We start from the raw sequence: 20,406 nt of genomic DNA on the forward strand, positions 1-20,406 counted from the left end.
CCGTCTCCTCCTCCTGCTACAACACCCTCCGCATGCTCCGCAGGATCTACAAGTGGATCCCAACTGAAACAAGAAGAACTTTGACACAGACCCTCGTCAGCAGCAGACTGGACTATGGCAACGCACTCTACTAAGGAATCCCAGACAAACACCTACGATGACTACAACGCATCCAAAACGCCTCCGCCCGACTGATCGTCAACGTCCCCCGCCGCAGCCACACCACCCCCCACCTGAGAGACCTACACTGGCTCCCCATCGACAAGAGGATCACCTTCAAGCTCCTCACCCACGCACACAAAGCACTCCACAACGCCAGACCAGCCTACCTGAACAGCAGACTCAGCTTCTACATCCCCACCCGCCAGCTCCGCTCCGCCAGCCTCGCCCTCGCCGCTGTCCCCCGCATCCAACGAACAACCTCCGGCAGCAGATCCTTCTCCTACCTCGCCGCCAAGACTTGGAACACCCTCCCTACCCACCTACGGCAGACCCAAGACCTAAATCGGCTTCAGAAGACTCCTCAAGACCTGGCTCTTCGAGCAGTAGCGGCACCCCCTCCCCTCAGCGCCTTGAGACCCTCACGGGTAAGTAGCGCGCTTTACAAGTACTCTGATTGATTGATTGATATACTCCCCTAAACTGAGTATTTAGGGGTCCCCTCACCACCAAAACCAGGTCTTCCTATTCAACTTACTAAGAACTGAAGACAAAAGCACAGACGACACCGCGAGAACTAAGTACCTGCACCGAAACTGGCACCAAGCCCTGACTGACTGCTTGCTCCTTGTCAAATCAAAGACCTGCTCCGTCCTGCGATGTACATCATCCCCAACTCTTGGAGGACTGCCCAGCACTTCGACAAACAGCTATCAGTCAGTCAGTCAAAACACTTTATTTGATTATTTAAAATCATAAAAGACACCTCTGAGTCCAATCCCGCTGTAGTGGAAGCCCTTCCGCCAGGCTTCCAAATCATACGGCAAGACCGACCTAAAGGGAGAGGAGGAGGCAGGCCATCATTTATAAGGAACAATATCATTGCCGAGTTACCTCTGAATCCTTTCCGGACTGTGAGAGTCTTGGCTTTAACATCGAACTCTCACCCAACAGTTGCTTCTCAGGCACCCTTATTTACCGTCCTCCCGGCCCTTCGAAGCAGTTCCTTGAAAACCTTCCCCTAAGTGTGGCCGATAGAGTCAGTACCACCTCTAATTTTACTCTGCTAGGCGACTTTAACCTGCATTTTGACTCCACCTTCTGACCACACAGCTGCCACCCTAGTAGACAATCTAGCAGCCCTACAACTCATCCAACATGTTACCACTCCTACTCACGTAAAAGGACACCTGCTGGACTCTGTTTTTAGCAACTGCCCTGGTCTCCTAGCCGGTCCACAAATCCCTCTGCCTTGGACAGACCACTTCCTGGTCCCTATCAGCTGGACATCGCTCAAACCAGTGTCGTCTGTCCCTACTTCAAGGCTCAGACGAGCCTGGTCTCGTCTCGCGGTCGATAACTGGTCTATCAAATTTGCCAGCTCTCAACCCAGGGATCAAGAAGATCCGGCCCTAGCTAATCAGGCCTATGTCAAGTGGATCACTCACACCCTTGACGCAATACTCCCTATGAGTAAGACTACGCTGAAGCACCCCCACAAAACTGCCCCTTGGTACACGCAGGCTCTCAGGGACAAGAAACGTCTTTGTAGAAGTTCCGAAAGACGCTGGCGTTTAGATGACTCGGCAGACAGTAAAACCCGCTACCGAGAATCTATCGGCGAATACAAAGCCCAAATAAAAGCAGCCCAGGCCACCTACTTCTCCGACAGTATATTGCGGGCCAAGTCCAAACCTAAGGAGATATATAAGATCGTCAAAAAGCTAACGAATCCCCCCCCCCTGCGTTGCAGGCCGAAAAATCCAGCACTCATTGCAATAACGTTGCTGAGTTCTTCTATCAAAAAGTCAACACTATTTACTCGGCCTTTCCCCCTAAAAAGATCACCTCCTCAATCCAACCTAACAACCTCCCGACCCCCCCACATCATCCACCTCAACCCGCCCTGACCCACTTTCCCTTACTAGACCCGACTACCCTCGAATCACTAGCGCACAGCGTCAAATCCGGCTCACCGGACGATCCTGCTCCACCGGACATAATAATGGCTGCTTCCCAGACCACCTTGCCTATTATCAGGGAGGTATTAAATGCATCCATTACCTCCAGCACTGTCCCGACCATCTGGAAACAGGCCGTGGTCAGGTCGTTACTCAAGAAACCTAATTTAGACCCCGCTGACTTGGGTAACTACCGTCCCATCTACCTACTCCCATGGGTGAGCAAGGTCTTAGAAAAATACATCAATCAACAGCTAGTAAACTTCTTGGAAAATCATCACTTACTAGACCCCACCCAGACGGGCTTCAGACCGAAACACGGGACTGAGACCGCTCTCCTCATGGTCACCGAGGAAGCAAGAAAAATCCTGGATCAAGGAGGATCAGTGGCAGTGATCCTCCTTGATCTAAGCGCAGCATTTGACACGGTCAGTCATGTCACCTTACTGGACCGTCTGTCCTGCACTGGGATTAAGGACAAAGCCTGGTTATGGTTTAATTTACAACAAGGGGTGGTGATGGACAGAGTCTCTGAATTAAGCAGAATACTCTCACCCAGTCAAGAGATCAGGGCTAGATCCAACACCGTTTTTTAGCTCATTGCACCATCCCAGTTTCAGAACCTGGCTGTATGCAAATTAGTCTGTCCCTGGCCCAGTGCATCATGGGAACAGGGCAGACCAGACTACAAAAGCCAATTCTTACACTGGGAAGGAAACAAGCTTCCGGGGACCGGTTTCTGGCATTTCAGCCGTCTTCGGCCCGGCTTGCTTGAATCCTGATGGTGCAATGAGCAAGGGACTCACATCTGAGTATACCCTTCCACGCTTAGGGTGGACAAAATAATTTACAACAAGGGGTGGTGATGGACAGAGTCTCTGAATTAAGCAGAATACTCTCACCCAGTCAAGAGATCAGGGCTAGATCCAACACCGTTTTTTAGCTCATTGCACCATCCCAGTTTCAGAACCTGGCTGTATGCAAATTAGTCTGTCCCTGGCCCAGTGCATCATGGGAACAGGGCAGACCAGACTACAAAAGCCAATTCTTACACTGGGAAGGAAACAAGCTTCCGGGGACCGGTTTCTGGCATTTCAGCCGTCTTCGGCCCGACTTGCTTGAATCCTGATGGTGCAATGAGCAAGGGACTCACATCTGAGTATACCCTTCCACGCTTAGGGTGGACAAAATAATTTACAACAAGGGGTGGTGATGGACAGAGTCTCTGAATTAAGCAGAATACTCTCACCCAGTCAAGAGATCAGGGCTAGATCCAACACCGTTTTTTAGCTCATTGCACCATCCCAGTTTCAGAACCTGGCTGTATGCAAATTAGTCTGTCCCTGGCCCAGTGCATCATGGGAACAGGGCAGACCAGACTACAAAAGCCAATTCTTACACTGGGAAGGAAACAAGCTTCCGGGGACCGGTTTCTGGCATTTCAGCCGTCTTCGGCCCGGCTTGCTTGAATCCTGATGGTGCAATGAGCAAGGGACTCACATCTGAGTATACCCTTCCACGCTTAGGGTGGTTATGGTTTAAATCCTTTTTGGAGGACAGATCTTTTAGAGTCTTTGAGGGTGAGTCCGTGTCCTCCAGCAGACCTCTAAAGTGCGGTGTTCCGCAGGGCTCCTCTCTGAGCCCCGCACTCTTCAACCTGTACATGAGACCACTGGCTGAGGTCGTCCGTCCATTCGGGGTTAAGATCATCTCTTATGCGGACGACACACAGCTGGTGGTCTCACTGGCGCAGGAGGCAAACCGGCCTGCGCCAGGTGGGCTCAGAGAATGCCTGGAGGAGGTGAAGACCTGGATGTCTTCATCATCCCTCAAGTGGAATGGGGATACAACTGAGCTGATGCTCCTAGGCCCCTCAGACCTCGGCCTCCCCCGTCCTTGTGGCCTCCGTGTCTGGGTCCCCCTCCAGCCCCCAAAAACAAAATCAAGAGCCTTGGAGTGTGGCTGGACAGCTCCCTGTCCTTCAACGTTCAGGCCACGAAACTATCTGCCACCTGTTTTGGCATCTTGAGGATGCTAAATAAAATCTTTCCCCTCCTTCCCATGGAGGCCAAACAGGTGGCTATACAAGGTCTCATACACTCACGCATTGACTTTAACAATGTACTTTATCTTGGAGCCCCAGAGTACACCCTGCGCAGACTGCAGATAGTGCAGAACTGCGCAGCGCGTTTACTGCTCAAAATCCCTCGTAGACAAACAGCGAGGGCCGGTCTGGTCAGCCTTCATTGGCTACCGGTTCGGCAGCGAGTCCTCTTTAAGGCAATGTGCATAGCCCACCAAGCGTTCTGGGACACTGGCCCCAGCATTACTCGCGACCTAGTTACCCACTACATCCCCAACAGAAGTCTTCGCTCCAGCCAGACCTTTCTGGCAGTGGCTCAGAGAATAAAAAGATCCAGATCAGGCGGCAGGACGTTCGCCTATAATGCGTCCAGAACTTGGAACATCCTGCCACTGCATCTCAGAGCCAATCCCAAACTTTCTGTGTTTCGCAAACAACTAAAGACCTTCCTTTTTAATTCCCCTCTTTAACCACAGCTTTCTTTCTCCTCAGTTCTCTTGTAGGTTCTGGTTACCCTAGCGCTTGGACGCCTCCGGGCAGCAATTCGCGCTTTACAAGTTCACATCTATTCTATTCTATTCTACATGATTACAAACATTTCATCTATATACAATAATTAAAAATAATCAAACAATATACACAGAATATCCATATTCATAAAAACATTTTTAAAAATCAGTCAGGATTAATATGGAAGGCCACTCTTTTAGATTTATTCCGCACAGCAGCAACCAAAAAACTGGCAACACAGAAAATGTCACAAGTACTACTTAACATCTGTAGGTATGTGAGAGCTGGCCTAACTTGTGAGAAACCTGCCTCTCTTAAAATTGGTACTAAAAACTTTCTCCGGATGTCAGAGTAGAACTCACAAAACATGATAAAGTGCATAGTATCCTGTGTAGAGAAATGATCACACAGACATGGTTTAGAGCTCTCAGGTTTGCCCCACTTTGGAAAATCACCTAGAGTTAAGTGGATTAAATTAAATCGGAATATAATCAGGAGCTGGCGATGAAAAGGTCTTGTTACTATTTTTAGGTATGGCTCAAGTGAGGGAGTAGTTAGTAGCACGTAATTAGCTTTTACGTACGATTTCTTAAGCTCCTGCTCCTCACGTTCCATAGTAAGCATGTTTAAAAAGCTAGTCCTCGTCCAGCTTACGCCCTCCCTTCTAATACACTCCGGTAAAGTATAGATCTCAGGCCGCCCTAATCTTGTTAACATGGATTTTACGTACACAAGCCAGGGAACCCTGTCAACTTTGTCCATGGATGTGCATTCGCCTAGGATCTGATGATTCAGGGTAATTTCTTGATTTAACCAAGTCTTAACCCAGCAGATCAATGGAGCAACTTTCAACTGGTCCGTAACGTATCCTAACCCTAATTCCGTGTGTACTGAAAAGGTTGGAGTGGACTGGGGCACAGCAAGAAGAGCTCTTAAAAACGTATTTTCCGCAACTTGAATCTTCTTGTGCGCTTTGTAGCCCCATATGGAGGAACCATATGTAGCTATAGCCAGGCATTTAGATTTGTAAATTTTCAGAAGGGCCTCAATAGTTCTCGCCCCCAGCCGCTTGGCAAACCCCATAAGTGCTGATGTAGACCTGGCTAAAGCATTACTTTTAAGATTCTGTTGTGGACCCCAGGTCCCTCTTACATCGAAGAGGACCCCTAGATAAGTGAAAACTGGCACCCTTGTTAACTCAACTACCTTACAGAAAAAGGATTTTATCTTAAGATTCTTACGGTGTTTCCCCACTACCATGACGTGTGATTTCTTAGTGTTCACTTTCAAGTCCAACGACTCCATGAAGTCCCCAAAGGAATCCAACAACCTCTGAACCTCTGAAGACCAGTACGTGCCAATAAAACCGAGTCGTCCGCGTAAAGGAGAACCGGGATAACTGACTCTCCTCTACGCGGAACATCCGGTGATGCCCCCCCCAAGGACTTCTCCAAGGCGTTAATATAGACCAGAGGCGGGTCAATACCAATATCCAATAAAATTGACCAAAGTTTAGCCCGATTAAGCAGATCAAAGGCCGAGGAAAGGTCCATAAAACCCATATAAAGGGACCCCTCCATGGCTACTGTGTATTTACTAATCAAGAGCTATAGATTCAGACATTGGTCCATGGTACTTCTCTTTTCCCTAAAGCCATATTGGAGATTAGAGAGGACCCCTCTGCCATCTAACAAATCCCTGAGTCTATCCAAGATAACTCTCCCCAGGATCTTAACCGCTGAGTCTATCAGAGAGATTGGCCTATAGCACAAAGGGTCCCCTCTCTGCCCCTTTTTAAAAACCGGGATAATAACCGATGTGGACCAGGAGGCAGGAAACACATTTAAACTAGAAGCATTGAAAACATTAGTTAAAATCTTAGCCCCGAATTGAGGAAAAAATGTCCGTAGAGGTCCGCCGGGACCCCATCTGGGCCTGGGGCTTTATTTTTTTACATTTCCAAAATTGCCCTTTCTACTCCAGCCACTTCAAAGATGATAAAAGCAAAAGGCTGGTTAAAAATGTTATCTTCCGGTGAGTCAGGGCCCTCATTATCATAAATCTCCCTAAAATGTGCGAGCCACATCCGGGATAACGCAATCTAGGGTTGTATTCTTTTCCCCCGAAAAAAACTGATGATTGATAGTTGCCCAAAATGTACTACTATCGCGCAGAACTTCAATTGAAAGGAGATTATTCCACGCCTCATCTTATATCTCTTTTTTACGTTTATCAATAGCCATTTTATAGTTCCTCCTGAAAGTGGCAACAGACTCCTTATTTCTTGGTCTTTTTATTAATGCTTTAAGAAGGGCACCATGAGCTTTGGAGCAATTACTATCAAACCATCTTTCTGACTGAGTAGATCTTTTACTAGTTTTAACTTGTAGGTCAATAGCAATCTGACTACAGATGGAAACATATGCAGCAATTACCTCCAAACTCGGGGCAGGACTGTCCAAACAAATGGCCAGATTCACATCGGCCTTGCTAAAAAAGTCCTAAAAAAAAGCTTCGGGGACTACCTTAGACCAGTTAAGCCTCCTGCCTTGATCTTTCAACAGGTGGCTAACATCCACTGTCACAGTATCTCTGATTCCGGTAGCTTCTCCTAAATCTACCTCCAAAGTAACCGGGTTATGGTCACTGAACACAGAGGTTACAGCTTTGTATGATACGACCCTGGATAGCACAAAAGAGGACAAGAAAATATAATCGATAACAGTTCCTGTCTCTGCCCCTTTAAATATAGCCGTCCTTGTCTCCCCCTCACTAACCCCTGGTTCAAAGAGGTTCATAGTGTGAGAAGTTGGCCTAATATATGATGTTCACTATTCTAGTGAACACCTTGCACCAGTCCAAACAACCCTTATGGTGATGGTTGTAAGTCAACCTTATAGACCAGCTATCCTAGTTGTAGCGTGGACAGAACAGTCTTAGGCTAAAAGACTCTTGAGGGCGAGTAAAGCCAGCTGTTTTACCATATGTAACCCCTTGAATATCAAATGAAAGCACACCACACAGGATATATATAAAATATATATGTATTTATTTACTAACACAATCCTCTGAACTCTTTATGAGAAAAGAGGCAAAAGTACATCACAAGTTACTTAGTCAGAATACGTTAAGTTGCACAATTTACGGTTGGGCCGTAGAGGCGAAGCAAACCATATACTAAGTAAGTGGTATAAGTACCACGTCACGAGAAAAGGAAAGGCCTAGGGCCTAGAGAATCGCTGGGGCTACACTATCTGAACCTTAGGTTAGGAGTAGGAGGCCCACAGGCGGCGCGTGCAGTGTCTTTACACACACGAGTGAGTCAATGTTAAGTCAATGGGAACTTAGAGTTTAGGAAAAGAAGGATTTAGGACACTTCCGGTCTAGCTAGAAGGAAACAACTAAAAACCTAGACACTTGGATAGTCAATACCCTTGGGAGCACCGAAGTACTCGCGTTACCTCACCCACAGGAAGCGGGTGCATAGGTGTGAAGATGTGTCGGGTTTCGCCGTTGAAGTCTATGGAGCCTGTGAAGAAAGATGCTGCAGGCGGCCAGGAGGAAGATGTCCGGGTGGATACAAGAGCGGATCGAGGATGAAGAGGACCTGGAAGCAGAGGGGACAGAGTCTAGGTCACTAGCCAGTGACCGGGTGGAACCAGTAAGGAACCAGACGACGTCGAGGAGCAATCAGGTGCGGTCGTGAAGCTTGTCTCTTCAGCCACGCAGACCAGGAGACGTCGAGGACAACCAGGTGCTGGAGAGGAGCTGTCCCACGAAGGTTCTCGCAGATGGAGGGGTCGACTGCCAGATTGGAGTTAACAAGCCTTGGCAAAGGCAACCCCCGCAGGATTCAAAGAAGGCTTCCGATGCAGACCAGCAAGGTCTGAGGTGCCTCACCTTTGCAGGAAGGCAAGGGCCAGTCTGGAGCAACCAGACCAGCGAGTTGGTTTCAAAGGAGTGTCGTCACAGAGGCTACTAGCCAACGGGCCAGCAGCTGGACAACGCGTCGAGCAGAACACAAGCAGAAGGGCCCCACGCAGAACTCGTGGAGTGTGGAGGGCTGATCTTCGGTGCAGGTGGAGCTCGGATTCGGGGCTTCTCAATCCCCAGTGCACAGCTTCGAGGATACCTCAGGAGCTGCACAGTTAGCAAGTCGTGGACTTTTCAAGATATCCGGTCCCACATGTCTTGTCGCCTCCACGGATCTCAGCTATGCTGCAGACGTGAAGAGAGGGTCAGAGAGGTCTGGAAGTCTGGGTCTTGTCAGGCTCTGTGCTCGGGTCCCGGCGGGAGCGTCGACAAAGCAAGCCGTTGAGTTGCTGGATGGTGCCTGGTTGCCCAGGGTGGTCACTCCTTGGCCACAAGAGGAGACTCTTCAGTCTTCAGCTTCAGCAGAATGTCGAAGGTCCAGAGTTTCGTGTCAAGTTTCGATTTCGGGATTAATCTAAAGTCCTGGGACTCAGCTGCGACCTTTATACAACTAATAGAGGCTGGATTACTTTCTAGGTCCCTCCTATGGGTGGGACCAGGAAGCGGGTGGTTACACCCCCTTTCCTTTGTCCAGTTTCGCGCCAGAGCTGGGGCTGGAGTGCCCCAGCAACCGGTTTGAACTGGGGTATGCATGAAGCACCTAGTGTGCCTCAGGCAGTGTCTCAATCTATTCAGCCCTCCCTGTCCCAATACACAAAGTCCTGTCTGGGGTGGTGCTCGCACCTCTCCAGGCAGGAAACCTATTGTCCAAACCTCCGTGACTGGAAGGACTCCCAGCAGCAGGAGGTCAGACTTGTGTCTGTGGCAGCAGCGTCCATTTTGTGACGCTGGGGCTCTGGTTAACTTTAACCGGGATAGTAAGCAACAACATGTCTTCTCCCTCTAGAAGGGTGTAATGCTACCCCCGTCGCCAGAATTGGCGAGGGGGTAGTATTCCAAAGCGTATGACACCTTACACGACATGTTTAGATAAAGCCAAACCAAAGTTAGCATTCAAACGCGAGGATTATAATGCACTTAAGAGTATATGGTATGGCGATATCATAGAACAGCTATAAGGACAGGGTTCCGAAAGCTGCAGACAGGCTCAGCTCATGCTAGAGCACCATCTCACACATAACCAAGCACTCTGCCTCCAGGATTGTTAAGGCCTGCCATAGGAGTGACTTATAGGTTACTATGTGTCTATATATAAGGGTAGATATAGGAATACTATACCTAAGCAAGGGGGGATTACACGACCTTGCCCCAGCTGAGTGATCAGCCAGTTGTGTCAGTTTGAGTGGCCTGCCAGGGGTGGCATAATACATGCTGCAGCCCCTGGTAGGCCTTGGTTACACCTATGCCCTGAGTACCTAGGGTACACTTCTACAGGGGCTGACAAGGTGAACCAATTCCCAATTGTGGTTGTACCTAGAGTACATGGTTTGAATTTAGAGAGAGTGCATCTGGGCTGTGGGTCTGATTAGCTGGCCCACAGCCACATCTAAGTCGAAAACCAGTAAAGCAAAAGCAAAAAAGTGGGGGTGACCATAGGAAGCAGACCCATCTCTCCTACACATAGTAGCTAGAAGTTCCACCAGGGGCTCTCCCTGCCTGCTGTGTTCAAAATGGGGGACCACAGAACCGGGAGATCCCTGATGATCCTCTATATGACAATCCCAACTACACAGATGAATATTAAATTCACCCATAAAGATGATATCCAATGCAGTGTTATGTTTTACTTTATATTCAGATAAAAAACAATCCAGAGAGACCAAGTGTTGATTAATGAAAACACTCTCCTTTTCATTGTAAAAATGAATCAATAAAATGTTAGCCAAATTTGGCAAAACCCATTCAACAATTAAAATGTTCCTGGAACCTGACTCCAACATTGTTAGGGAACCTTTCAGTTTCAGTGAAAAGAGGAAAATTAAACCTCCTTTCGCTCTATCAACCATCCCTGATATGGCGCGAACAACAAAACCTATAAAACCATCCAGGCAACAATTCTCAGTAGTATCCCACGTTTCCCGCAGGGAAATAATATCAAATTGTTTTAGAAAATCCACCCAAATGTTATCCTTTCTTTTAGACCTAATTCCTGCAATATTCCAATTTAGGATTGTGCACGCTATTACTTGATTAGGTATAGAGGGTCGCTCCTCCATATGCTGAACATTATCCTGTAGTCAGTCATTATCCTCCAGGTTTGACAAGGGAGCAAAATGGTTAGTTAAAATGGTTAGTTAAAACTATGTCAGTAGTGCAAGAGTTTAAAGAATTATAAATAGAAGGTGGAACTACTTTAGCACTTTCTACAGAAATTCCTCTACTATTTTGAATTGGGGGTTATTAATCAGGGCGTTGGGTATCAATATAGGCCTCTTCTGCCTAGGTACTAATGAAGAAGCAACATGGGCCTTTAGTTGTCCAGCCACTGGAGGATAAAAAAAAGCCCAGCGGTACTGGTCCAATACCAGAGGTATCTATCTCAGATGCATCCCAAAACAGTCTAACCGCCACATTGCATCTATTGAACAACCACACAGACCCCTGCAATGCATTTGGGGCGCCGACCTATCCATCTTACCCTTCTGGCCATAATAATGGTGGATGATATATCTAGACCCCCACTACTATATTGCGTACACCATTTTTTGGACTGCCTAAGGAGGTCTTGGGTAGATTTAACCACGTCATCACCTAAAGGAGGGACCCCTATAAATACTGCTACTAAAGGGGCTGCATCAGGTGGCAGATCCAAGTTGCTACCACCAGATTTCTCATGTCTATTGGGAATACCCACGTTCCTTGTGGTTATCTTTCCAGCTGTGTTGTAACTAGACCCTACCCCATGAGTACTAACTGAGTTGGGGCTCCCATTTGTTTGTCGGGGGATTTTACCAATGGCACCCCCCAACCCATTTCTCGATCTAGTACAAGGAGGGTCCTGGATCAGAGGTAAGCTGGTACTGCCATAATTTCCCTCCTTTTCCCCAGATTTAGCAGTACAAACTTGTCGCGCCTGTCTATCCAGAGCTTGCTGACCTCTATACTCTTTAATAAATTGCTCAATTTGGTTACATTTTTTTAAAAGACCTGCGACACAAGTTCTGAGAGTGTCCACAATGTCCTTGGCTATACCCACTAAAGCTGGTTCCAAACGGTATTTAAACATCTCTTCCACCAGTTCGTCCAGTTTTTGGGAAATATTACAGTCACTTAGTTGTAAGACAGCTGCGGGTTTTGGCCGCTTTGTACATTTCTTGATACTTCTATGTTTCCCCAGCTTCTGTTGTGCTGTGGGTTCAGGAGGCTCCCCCTCCCCCCCCGTTGGCTTCCCCCGTAGATTCTGTTGTACCACAATTCATCTTAGCCACACTATTTGAATATACTATTACCACATCTGGCTCTAGTGGTACGATAGACGCAGAGACGGGGATAATGTCAGAGTCTTCACATACAGTTACGAGGGTGTCCAAGCCCAGGTTCTTCTCAGCGTTTGCAATTTCTTTACTTAGAACTCCCACAGATGACGTCAGATATGAGATTATAGATTCTGACTGTCTAGGCACCTTTGCTTTTTTGCCCTCCTGCTCCCCATTACTCGGTTGTTTTCGCTTAGACATTAGCGAGGTTAGAGGGGTGGCCCAGCACGGCCTCTTCCGGCCCCTGATGGCCACAGACGGCCCCCCCTTTGCCCGGGCTCAGCCCGGCGTCCCCCCGCACGCGTCCCGTGCTGCGGGAGGCGCGGTGCGCTAATGAGGGCTGGCGGCGGTGCCGAGCTGTGATGCGGTCTGTGAGCGCCGGAGGTAGTTCTGGGAGTTGTGGTCCCCGGTATCTCCTGCAAGCCGTTCCCCTCACGGTGAAGAGCTGAAGTGTACCCTCTGCCACCGGGAACACTCAAGTGCGGAGGTTGTTGGACCGTTCCCCTCACGGTCATTGGTAAGCTTTCCCCGGTTGTTTGCGCGTCCCCAGCTATCATCTCTCTTGAAGTGGAGGAGCCACTCCCCTGCATGTGCAGGCACACTGAATCTGCCCGGTTCACCTTGTTGGCCCTTGGGCCCAAGAGAGTGCAACACTTCAGAAGGAGGTTTTTGTGGCTATAGGAGGTCAGACCAGTCTCTGCTAAGTTACGAGATGCCAAGGCTTATTCATCACCTAGCCTGAAAATCACTGCCTTGGAACTCCTCCTGAACATCACAGGACATCAGGACTGGTGCGACACATGACCAGAGCGGCCCGATGTCTTGTTTTTTCCTCCTCTAAAAAAGACAGACAACCGTGAGAGCCTCGAACTCCAGTGGCCAGCCAGCTCCACAGCCCGGGGTCGTGAATCCTGACTGTATCCTCTGACCTAGCAGTTCTCACAACTGAACCCTCTTTGGGTTCACCCAAACTTGCCCCCAAGTCCCTCCTTGCAGACTTTGTTTTCAGGGCCCCCATTGACTTTTACAGTGTAGCGCTCAAGGCTACCATCCCAATCAGCATCTCCGCATCCAGACACCCCAGGGCCTGAACCAGTCGGACATCTGAAGAATATTCTAAGGTGAGTAATCTGCAGTTTGAAGTCTCAAACAGAAATTATGTTTATCATGATGTTGTTCATAATACCTTCAGATGGAAACCAAGATACTATTTACTCGTTGCCCAGGTAAGAAAAGAAGCAAAAAGCAAACACATAGGCTGCCTATGCTAGGTGGTAGGAACTGTTCAGGTCAATTTAATGAACGGGAGAGGAAAGACTTGTACTTGTTTGATCACAAGTGTGAGGAACACAGAGGTGAATCACTGGGGAAATAAAATCAATCTTAGAAGAACCAAAACTCTGACAAAAAAAATCCAAAGTTATCAGTCCCTAAGCATTGCTAATTCCATGTACAGCAGATTTTCAGAAAGATTCATTGTATTGTAATCTCAGAGGTCACCAGCCTGCCCTAAACCTTGAGCTAGCAAGCGATCTGCCAGATGTAGGCACAGATAAAGAATTTAAGTAGAGACCCTTACTCTGATGTTACTACTGAAAATTGTGCCACAAGATTGCAGCTTCTACCCAAGCAAGCAAGGGTGGGGTGAGGCTTGAATAAGTGTATATTTGTAGTAATTGTGTTTCATTTATTCAGAGATCCTTTGTTGGAATTTGGCAATTATCGTCCTTTAAACTAGCTTATCTTTCTTAGGTAATTAAACATAAGGCTGCAGTTTTTGGTGGATGACCTACATCTTAGAAGCTGCCTCCCTTACAGAGGGCTTGATGTCTCTACATTCATTAATGCGCAGCTCTTTGAAACTCTCATCTGCCTAAAACTACTGACGTCCCAGACTATACTAGGCTCTTTCAATGGCAGTTGAAGCTGGGCAATATAATGTCAATGCATTAATACTTTCAAAGCCTTCCAACAAGTTCAACAATCAACTTTAACTCAATGTTCACCATGTTTGCCAACAGGATTTTGTCTGCATTTTCTCCAGGGCTTTGGAACTTGATTCCATGCGCCATTTGTCAAAATTGTCACTTATTGTCCTTCTTGAAAGCTCACCATTTCCAGTCAGCCTTTCTTACTTGTCCTGTCCTCAATTACATATTCAGGGTTTTTTTCTGTACTGATTTTTCCTAATCTATTCTCATTTTACACGGTTAGTATCTTTTTTGTTGTTTTTGCTTCGCATGATTTATTTACTTATTCTCATTTTATAAATGTTTACTCTATTTTTCAAGCATTTTAAATAACATTTATCGATTTTATTTTGGGTTTCTGTGATCTGTACAGCAACATCCCAGTGAGCGATGTGCTATAAACATTTATTAAAATAACACATTATAAAATACAAAGTGCACATGAAGTTGTGATGGTGCTCCATCTACCCCTAGAGCAGACAGACGGCTACTCTTATCTGTTTTTTTAGGCATTGGGGGTTCAATTGTAATATATGTGTCGCCTTTTGCTCTACTTTCCCTATATGAATTATGAGCGGTTCAGTTAGTTTCTTCCTATGTTATTCAGACGATCCCACGATAACTGGAAGATTTCCGTTTCATAGGCTCCAGGCTAACAGGACAGTGAACACACAAAATGTGATAGGAGGAATGCTTGCAATAAGTCTAAACATTGACGATCGCTCATAGTTTTATTCGAGCCCATTGGGACAAACCAGTCTTGCCTTGCTTGTGTTCCAGTTCAGAGAGGACCTGGACTAGTAGTTTGGTTTGTTCTGTTCCTATTGCAGCAGGGTCAACAATGATTTGCACAAGGCTGGGCCTTAACTGAGGTGGCATGGTGAACAAAATAACAATGGGTTGGAATGCTACCCAATGCGATTGCCAGTGGTTAGACAATTACCTTTTGTGTGTTTGATATGAGGAGTGTGCACTCAAGTAATGAAGGTGCTTTTTGAGATGCCGGACACAGGATATGCTTGCAGCTCAAACAAAGCCTGGTCAATTATTTTGCAAGCAAGGAGATCCTTCTTGGCTCGCAGACTAGCAAGGGCACGGGCCTCAGGATCAAGAAACACATCAAAAGAATTTTTAGGGCACCCGAAAAGTTTTACTTAAATTCTTCTGTAGGTACAGTAGGAACTTTGTAACAAGGGACATTATTAATAAATGCAGCTTTTCAGGGATCAAGCAGCCAGGAGAATTGTTTTTTTGCCATCCTGAGGTGCAGTAAGTGTGTCATGGCATGAAATGGAAGGGCAAATGTTGGGAAAAAGACTTGGGAAGAAACAATATTGCCCTGTCAGTGGTCTCCAATTAAGGCACAGAAGCACCAGTCACTCAAGTGACTCTGAAATGATAAAACACTGAGCCTCTCTACAGCTAAAGAGGCTGCTCATTGAACATATTACTACTTAACCATTCAAGGGTCTCAGGTTTGTGGTTGGGTAATTTAAGGATAAACAATCTGCAGAGGAAAAAGGATCCATCAGAAGAGTCAACGTTTGTGTGTTTGTAGGAGGGATAAAAGATGGGATTGCTTGTGGGTGGTGGTCAGGACTTCTTACACACTTCGGCAGTAGGAGACAGTATGGAACGCACCTTTTCTAACAGGACAGTTCCACGATCCTTCAGCAGTGAGTTGATCATGACTGTGGCTGCTCGCGAGCAGTTACTATCAGGGTCAGATAATCCCTCGAAGGTTATGAATAACAGGTTGGTAAGCTGCTCTGGAGGGAGGCGCTTCCCAATGATCTGCAAAAGAAAAGATTGCAGATGAGAGAAAGGAACAATCTAAAGCGGTCATACATGAAAAAGGTCATATTGAAATGGTATTTATAATGCAAGTGCTTCATCATGGGAATTATATTTATATATACACAAATACATAATTGATAGCCACATACAAAGGTCCTGTATTGCAATCGAAAAGTATGGGTGACATCATAAACCATATTAAAAAAAAGAGTGCTTTATAAATTTCACCAGAATCCTGAAATGACAATACCTGAACATGTACTCAAGTTATACTTTATATCATTATTAATATATATGTTTACTTTGATGCAGTAAATGAAATAATGGGACTATAATTTTTGATCATCTTTAGTAAAAAGCCAACAAATGTATTCATGTAATTAAGAACACAACACTGCATCATCAGGATTCAAGCAAGCCGGGCCGAAGACGGCTGTATTGCCAGAAACGGGTCCCCGGAAGCTTGTTTCCTTTCCAGTAAAGAATTGGCTTGGTAGTTTGGTCTGCCCTGTTCCCATGATGCACTGGGCCAGGGTCAGACTAATTTGCATGTAGCCAGGTTCTGAACTGGGATGGTGCAGTGAGCTAAAAAACGGTGATGGATCAAGCCCTGATCTTTTGACTGGGTAGGAGTGTTCTGCTTAATTCAGATACTCTGTCCATCACCACCCCCTTTTCTGAATCGTTTTGGCCACTATAGGAGTGGCAGGGTATGCTCAGACATGAGTCCCTTGCTCACTGCATCATCAGGATTCAAGCAAGCCGGGCCGAAGACGGCTGTAATGCCAGAAACCGGTCCCCGGAAGCTTGTTTCCTTTCCAGTAAAGAATTGGCTTGGTAGTTTGGTCTGCCCTGTTCCCATGATGCACTCGGCCAGGGTCAGACTAATTTGCATGTAGCCAGGTTCTGAACTGGGTTGGTGCAGTGAGCTAAAAAACGGCGATGGATCAAGCCCTGATCTTTTGACTGGGTAGGAGTGTTCTGCTTAATTCAGATACTCTGTCCATCACCACCCCCTTTTCTGAATCGCTCTAACCATTGAGCCACACTCCTCCACACGAGCATGAGCTGAGCGCCACTGCAGCTTTCGGAATCCCTTCCTTATAGCTGTTCTGTGATGCAGAATATACTCTAAAGTGCATTATAACCTCGCGGTAAAGGCTAACTTTGGAATGACTGCATGTAAACATGTTTTGTTTGGTGTCAAACACTTTGGAATCCTGAATCCCCCCCTACCCCCAGTGGAATTCTACCCCCGCGCCAGTTCTGGCGGCGGGGGTAGAATTCCACCGATCTAGATGGAGAAGACATGTACACACTTACCTGACCGGTAGAAGTTTAACAGAGCCCCAGCATCACATAATGGATGCTGCTGCCACAGACACGAGTCTGACCTCCTGCTGCTGGATGAAGCTCCTGGACAATAGGTTTCCTGTCCAGGGAGGTGTAACCACCTCCCCAGACAGGCTTTAGTGTATTGGGGCAGGGTTGGTGCATTCAGTGAATGCTTTTCAGACAGTGCCTGGGGCACACAAGGTGTCCCTGTGCATACCCCAGTTCAAACTGGTTGCTGGGGCACTCAGCCCCAGCTCTGGAGTGAAACTGGACAAAGGGTAACCACCTGGGGAGGGGTGTAACCACCCCCTCCCCAGGCCCTCCCATAGGTGGGACCTTAAGAGTTAGTCCATCCCCTAAACTTAGTATAAGTATAGGAACCCAGTCCCTAGGATCTCAGATTACCCTGGACGAAACTCTGCAACATATAGAACTTCGACATTCTATTTAAACTAGAAGACTGAAGGATCTCCCTTGGGTTCAAGGAGTGACTCCCCTGTTCAAACAGGCACCAAAGAAGCATCTTGCCGGTCTGCATTTTCAAGGCTCCCGCCGGATCCCGAAGCATCTGCGCCACAGGACACGGACTTCCAGACATCTCCGAGGCCGACATGAGATCTCAGCAGAGCTGAGACCTGTAGCCATCCCGAGAGACGTGGGACCGGTACTCCTGGACACTGTGCACATTTGCTAGTGCATCTACTTCCCGAGCTTTCCCGAAGTTGTGCATTGGGCTACTCGTAGTCTAAGCCCTGAGCACCATCTGCACCGAAGATTGTGAGCCTACATTCCACGAGTGTTCCGTGGGCCCGCTTCTAGCATTTCTGCTCGAGGCCCCTTCGTGATCCCTGGTCTGTCGACTGGTGGGTCCTCACAGAGGTAACTCTTTTGTTTCTTGGGCTTCTCTTGTTGCTTCAGACGTGCCCTGACTCCCCTCAAAAGGGTGAGTACCTCAGAGCTTGCTGGTCTGCTCCGAAGCCAATCTTTGCATTCTGCGTGGGTTGCTGTTGTCAAGGCTTGTTGGGTCCAATACCGACGCTGCAGCACTTGACATCCGACGTGGGACAGCTCAAATCCAGCTCCTGGTTGTCGTCGACGCCTCCTGGTCCTCGTGGCTGAAGAGTCAAGCTTCATCTCCTGCACCTGAAATCACCCGACATCGGTGGGCATCTTCTTACTGCCTCCCTGGTCACTGGCAAGTGACCCAGACTCTGTCCCCTCTGCTTTCAGGTTCTTCAGATCTCCGATCCACTCTTGGATCCATCTGGACACTTTTCATCTGGTCGCCTGCAGCACTTCTTTGCAGCTCTCCATAGGAAACGACAACGAAACCCGACACGAAAAGACACTTATGCACCCGGCTTCCCTGGGTGAGGTAACACGAGTACTCAGGTGCTCCCGTGGGTCTTGACCCTCGAACTGTCCAGTAATGTTAATGTTAACAAAAGCTTATAAAGCGCACGGTCACCAAAGGTTTCATGGCGCTGATCCTTTGTAATTTTGTTGAGTAAGGACAATTAGCAGGCTTGCTCAAACAACCATGTTTATAAGGCCCTTCTAAAACCCAAGAGGTTGTCACAGCTCCTGGTTGTCAATGGGAGAGAATTCCAAAGTTTGGGGGCAAGGTAGGAGAACCTACAGCCTCCCTGCTGTTTTAGTTTGATGGCTGGGATGGTCAGTAGGTGCAGGTGGGCCGATTGTAAATTGCGCCTAGGGACATGCTTTGTGACCATGTTGTTGATAAACTTTGGGCTCTTGCAATAATGCGCCTTGAAGGCAAGACAGCCCGTCTTAAACGCTGCCCCTTGCGCTACAGGCAGCCAGTGAAGTTTTAGCAGACAAGGCCTAGCCGATTGCCATCTCGGCTGTTTGTAGATTAGTCTTGACGCTTGATTCTGAACTATTTGTAGATGATTGAGCAGAAACAGCGGCAGACCAATATAGAGAGATTTTGAGAAATCAAGGTGTGAGAGAACCAACGCTAACACCACCTGTACAAGGGCTGAGTGGGTCAGCAAATGGGCAATCTTCCTGGTTTTTCGCATTTGCAAGAGACTAGTGGAGACCACTGCACCCACTTGTCCTCTAAGTGAGAGATCTGCATTTATAGTGACTCCCAAACTTTTGACAGAGGGTGAAGGGGTGGGGGGCAGGGAGGGAACCCTATTCACTTGGCCAGAAGTGCGGTCCCCAACATACATCGCTTTTCCCGAGCAACACAAGTTCCGTGTTGCCCGGGTTGAGCTTCAGATGGTTAAGGTCCATCCAACGCTGGATATGGAGCATAGTAGTTTTAAATTCCGCAGCGGAATTAGGAGAGTCCAGGGGAAAGACAAGCTGGAGGTCGTCGGCGTAGTTAAAGATGGTTACCTTTCTGTTTTTTAATGAGTGGATCAGGGGAACCCCACAAGTAGTGGAAACTTTGGGGGCAGTAAAGGCGCCAAGGCGTACTGCTTGAGTTCTGCCTATGAGAAAAGACTTGTTCCAATTGTAAGCAGGTCCTTGTATACCTGCTTGTTCGACACCGTTCAACAAGATGTTATGGTTGACCGTGTCGAACGCAGCCGACAGGTCCAGGAGCACCAGAGCCTGGGGGGCCCCAATGACAGCCTTAGCGCTCAACGTATCAAGTACCGCAAGAATTACTGACTCCGTAGAGTGCGCCGGCTGGAAGCCAGCTTGACTAGGCTCTAAGTATTCTGATTGTTCTATGAAGTTAGAGAGGCACCTGGCCACATGGGCCTCTATAATCTTGGCCAAAAAAGGGAGAAGGGAAATAGGGTGATAGTTGGAGGGGTTCAAGGGGTCAGCCCTTGGTTTTTTTAAACAGTGGGACTACCGTAGCATTTTTGAAAGCACTAGGTACCTTACCCTTACTGAGGGACTCATTCAGGAAAGGGAGAATACTGTGAGGCAGTGCGGAGAAAGTGTCCCTAAGGACAGGGGTGGGCAGCAGTCATTGGGAGACCCGGATTTAACACGGGTCATGAGATCTAATAAAGTATTAGGACATATGGCTAAAAAGTGGTTCAGGCAAAATGGTTTTCTGGAGATGTCATCCAGTGGTTCCATGTTGACAGTGGGGAATACTCGCCTTGATGATGGGGATTATGTCCAAGAAGAAATTATTTAGAGAGTTACACAGCTCTTGGGTGGGAGCCAGGCTAGGTAAAATTCTCTCA

At 47.5% G+C, this 20,406-nt stretch overlaps 1 protein-coding gene across 5 annotated transcripts in view; it reads right to left on the reverse strand.

Moving 5' to 3' along the window:
* The window catches only part of MROH1 (maestro heat like repeat family member 1), a 2,054,050-nt gene that overhangs the window by 548,301 nt on the left and 1,485,343 nt on the right, over nucleotides 1–20,406 (reverse strand). For all 5 annotated transcript variants that reach the window (XM_078686516.1, XM_078686513.1, XM_078686514.1 and 2 more), the window contains one exon: nucleotides 15,734–15,886. In XM_078686516.1, coding sequence (XP_078542642.1) covers nucleotides 15,734–15,886 — 153 coding nt within the window. The remainder of the gene's footprint in view (nucleotides 1–15,733; nucleotides 15,887–20,406) is intronic.

This window comes from Lissotriton helveticus, chromosome 4_1 (genome assembly GCF_964261635.1).
Source record: "Lissotriton helveticus chromosome 4_1, aLisHel1.1, whole genome shotgun sequence".
Taxonomy (NCBI): Eukaryota; Metazoa; Chordata; class Amphibia; order Caudata; family Salamandridae; genus Lissotriton; species Lissotriton helveticus.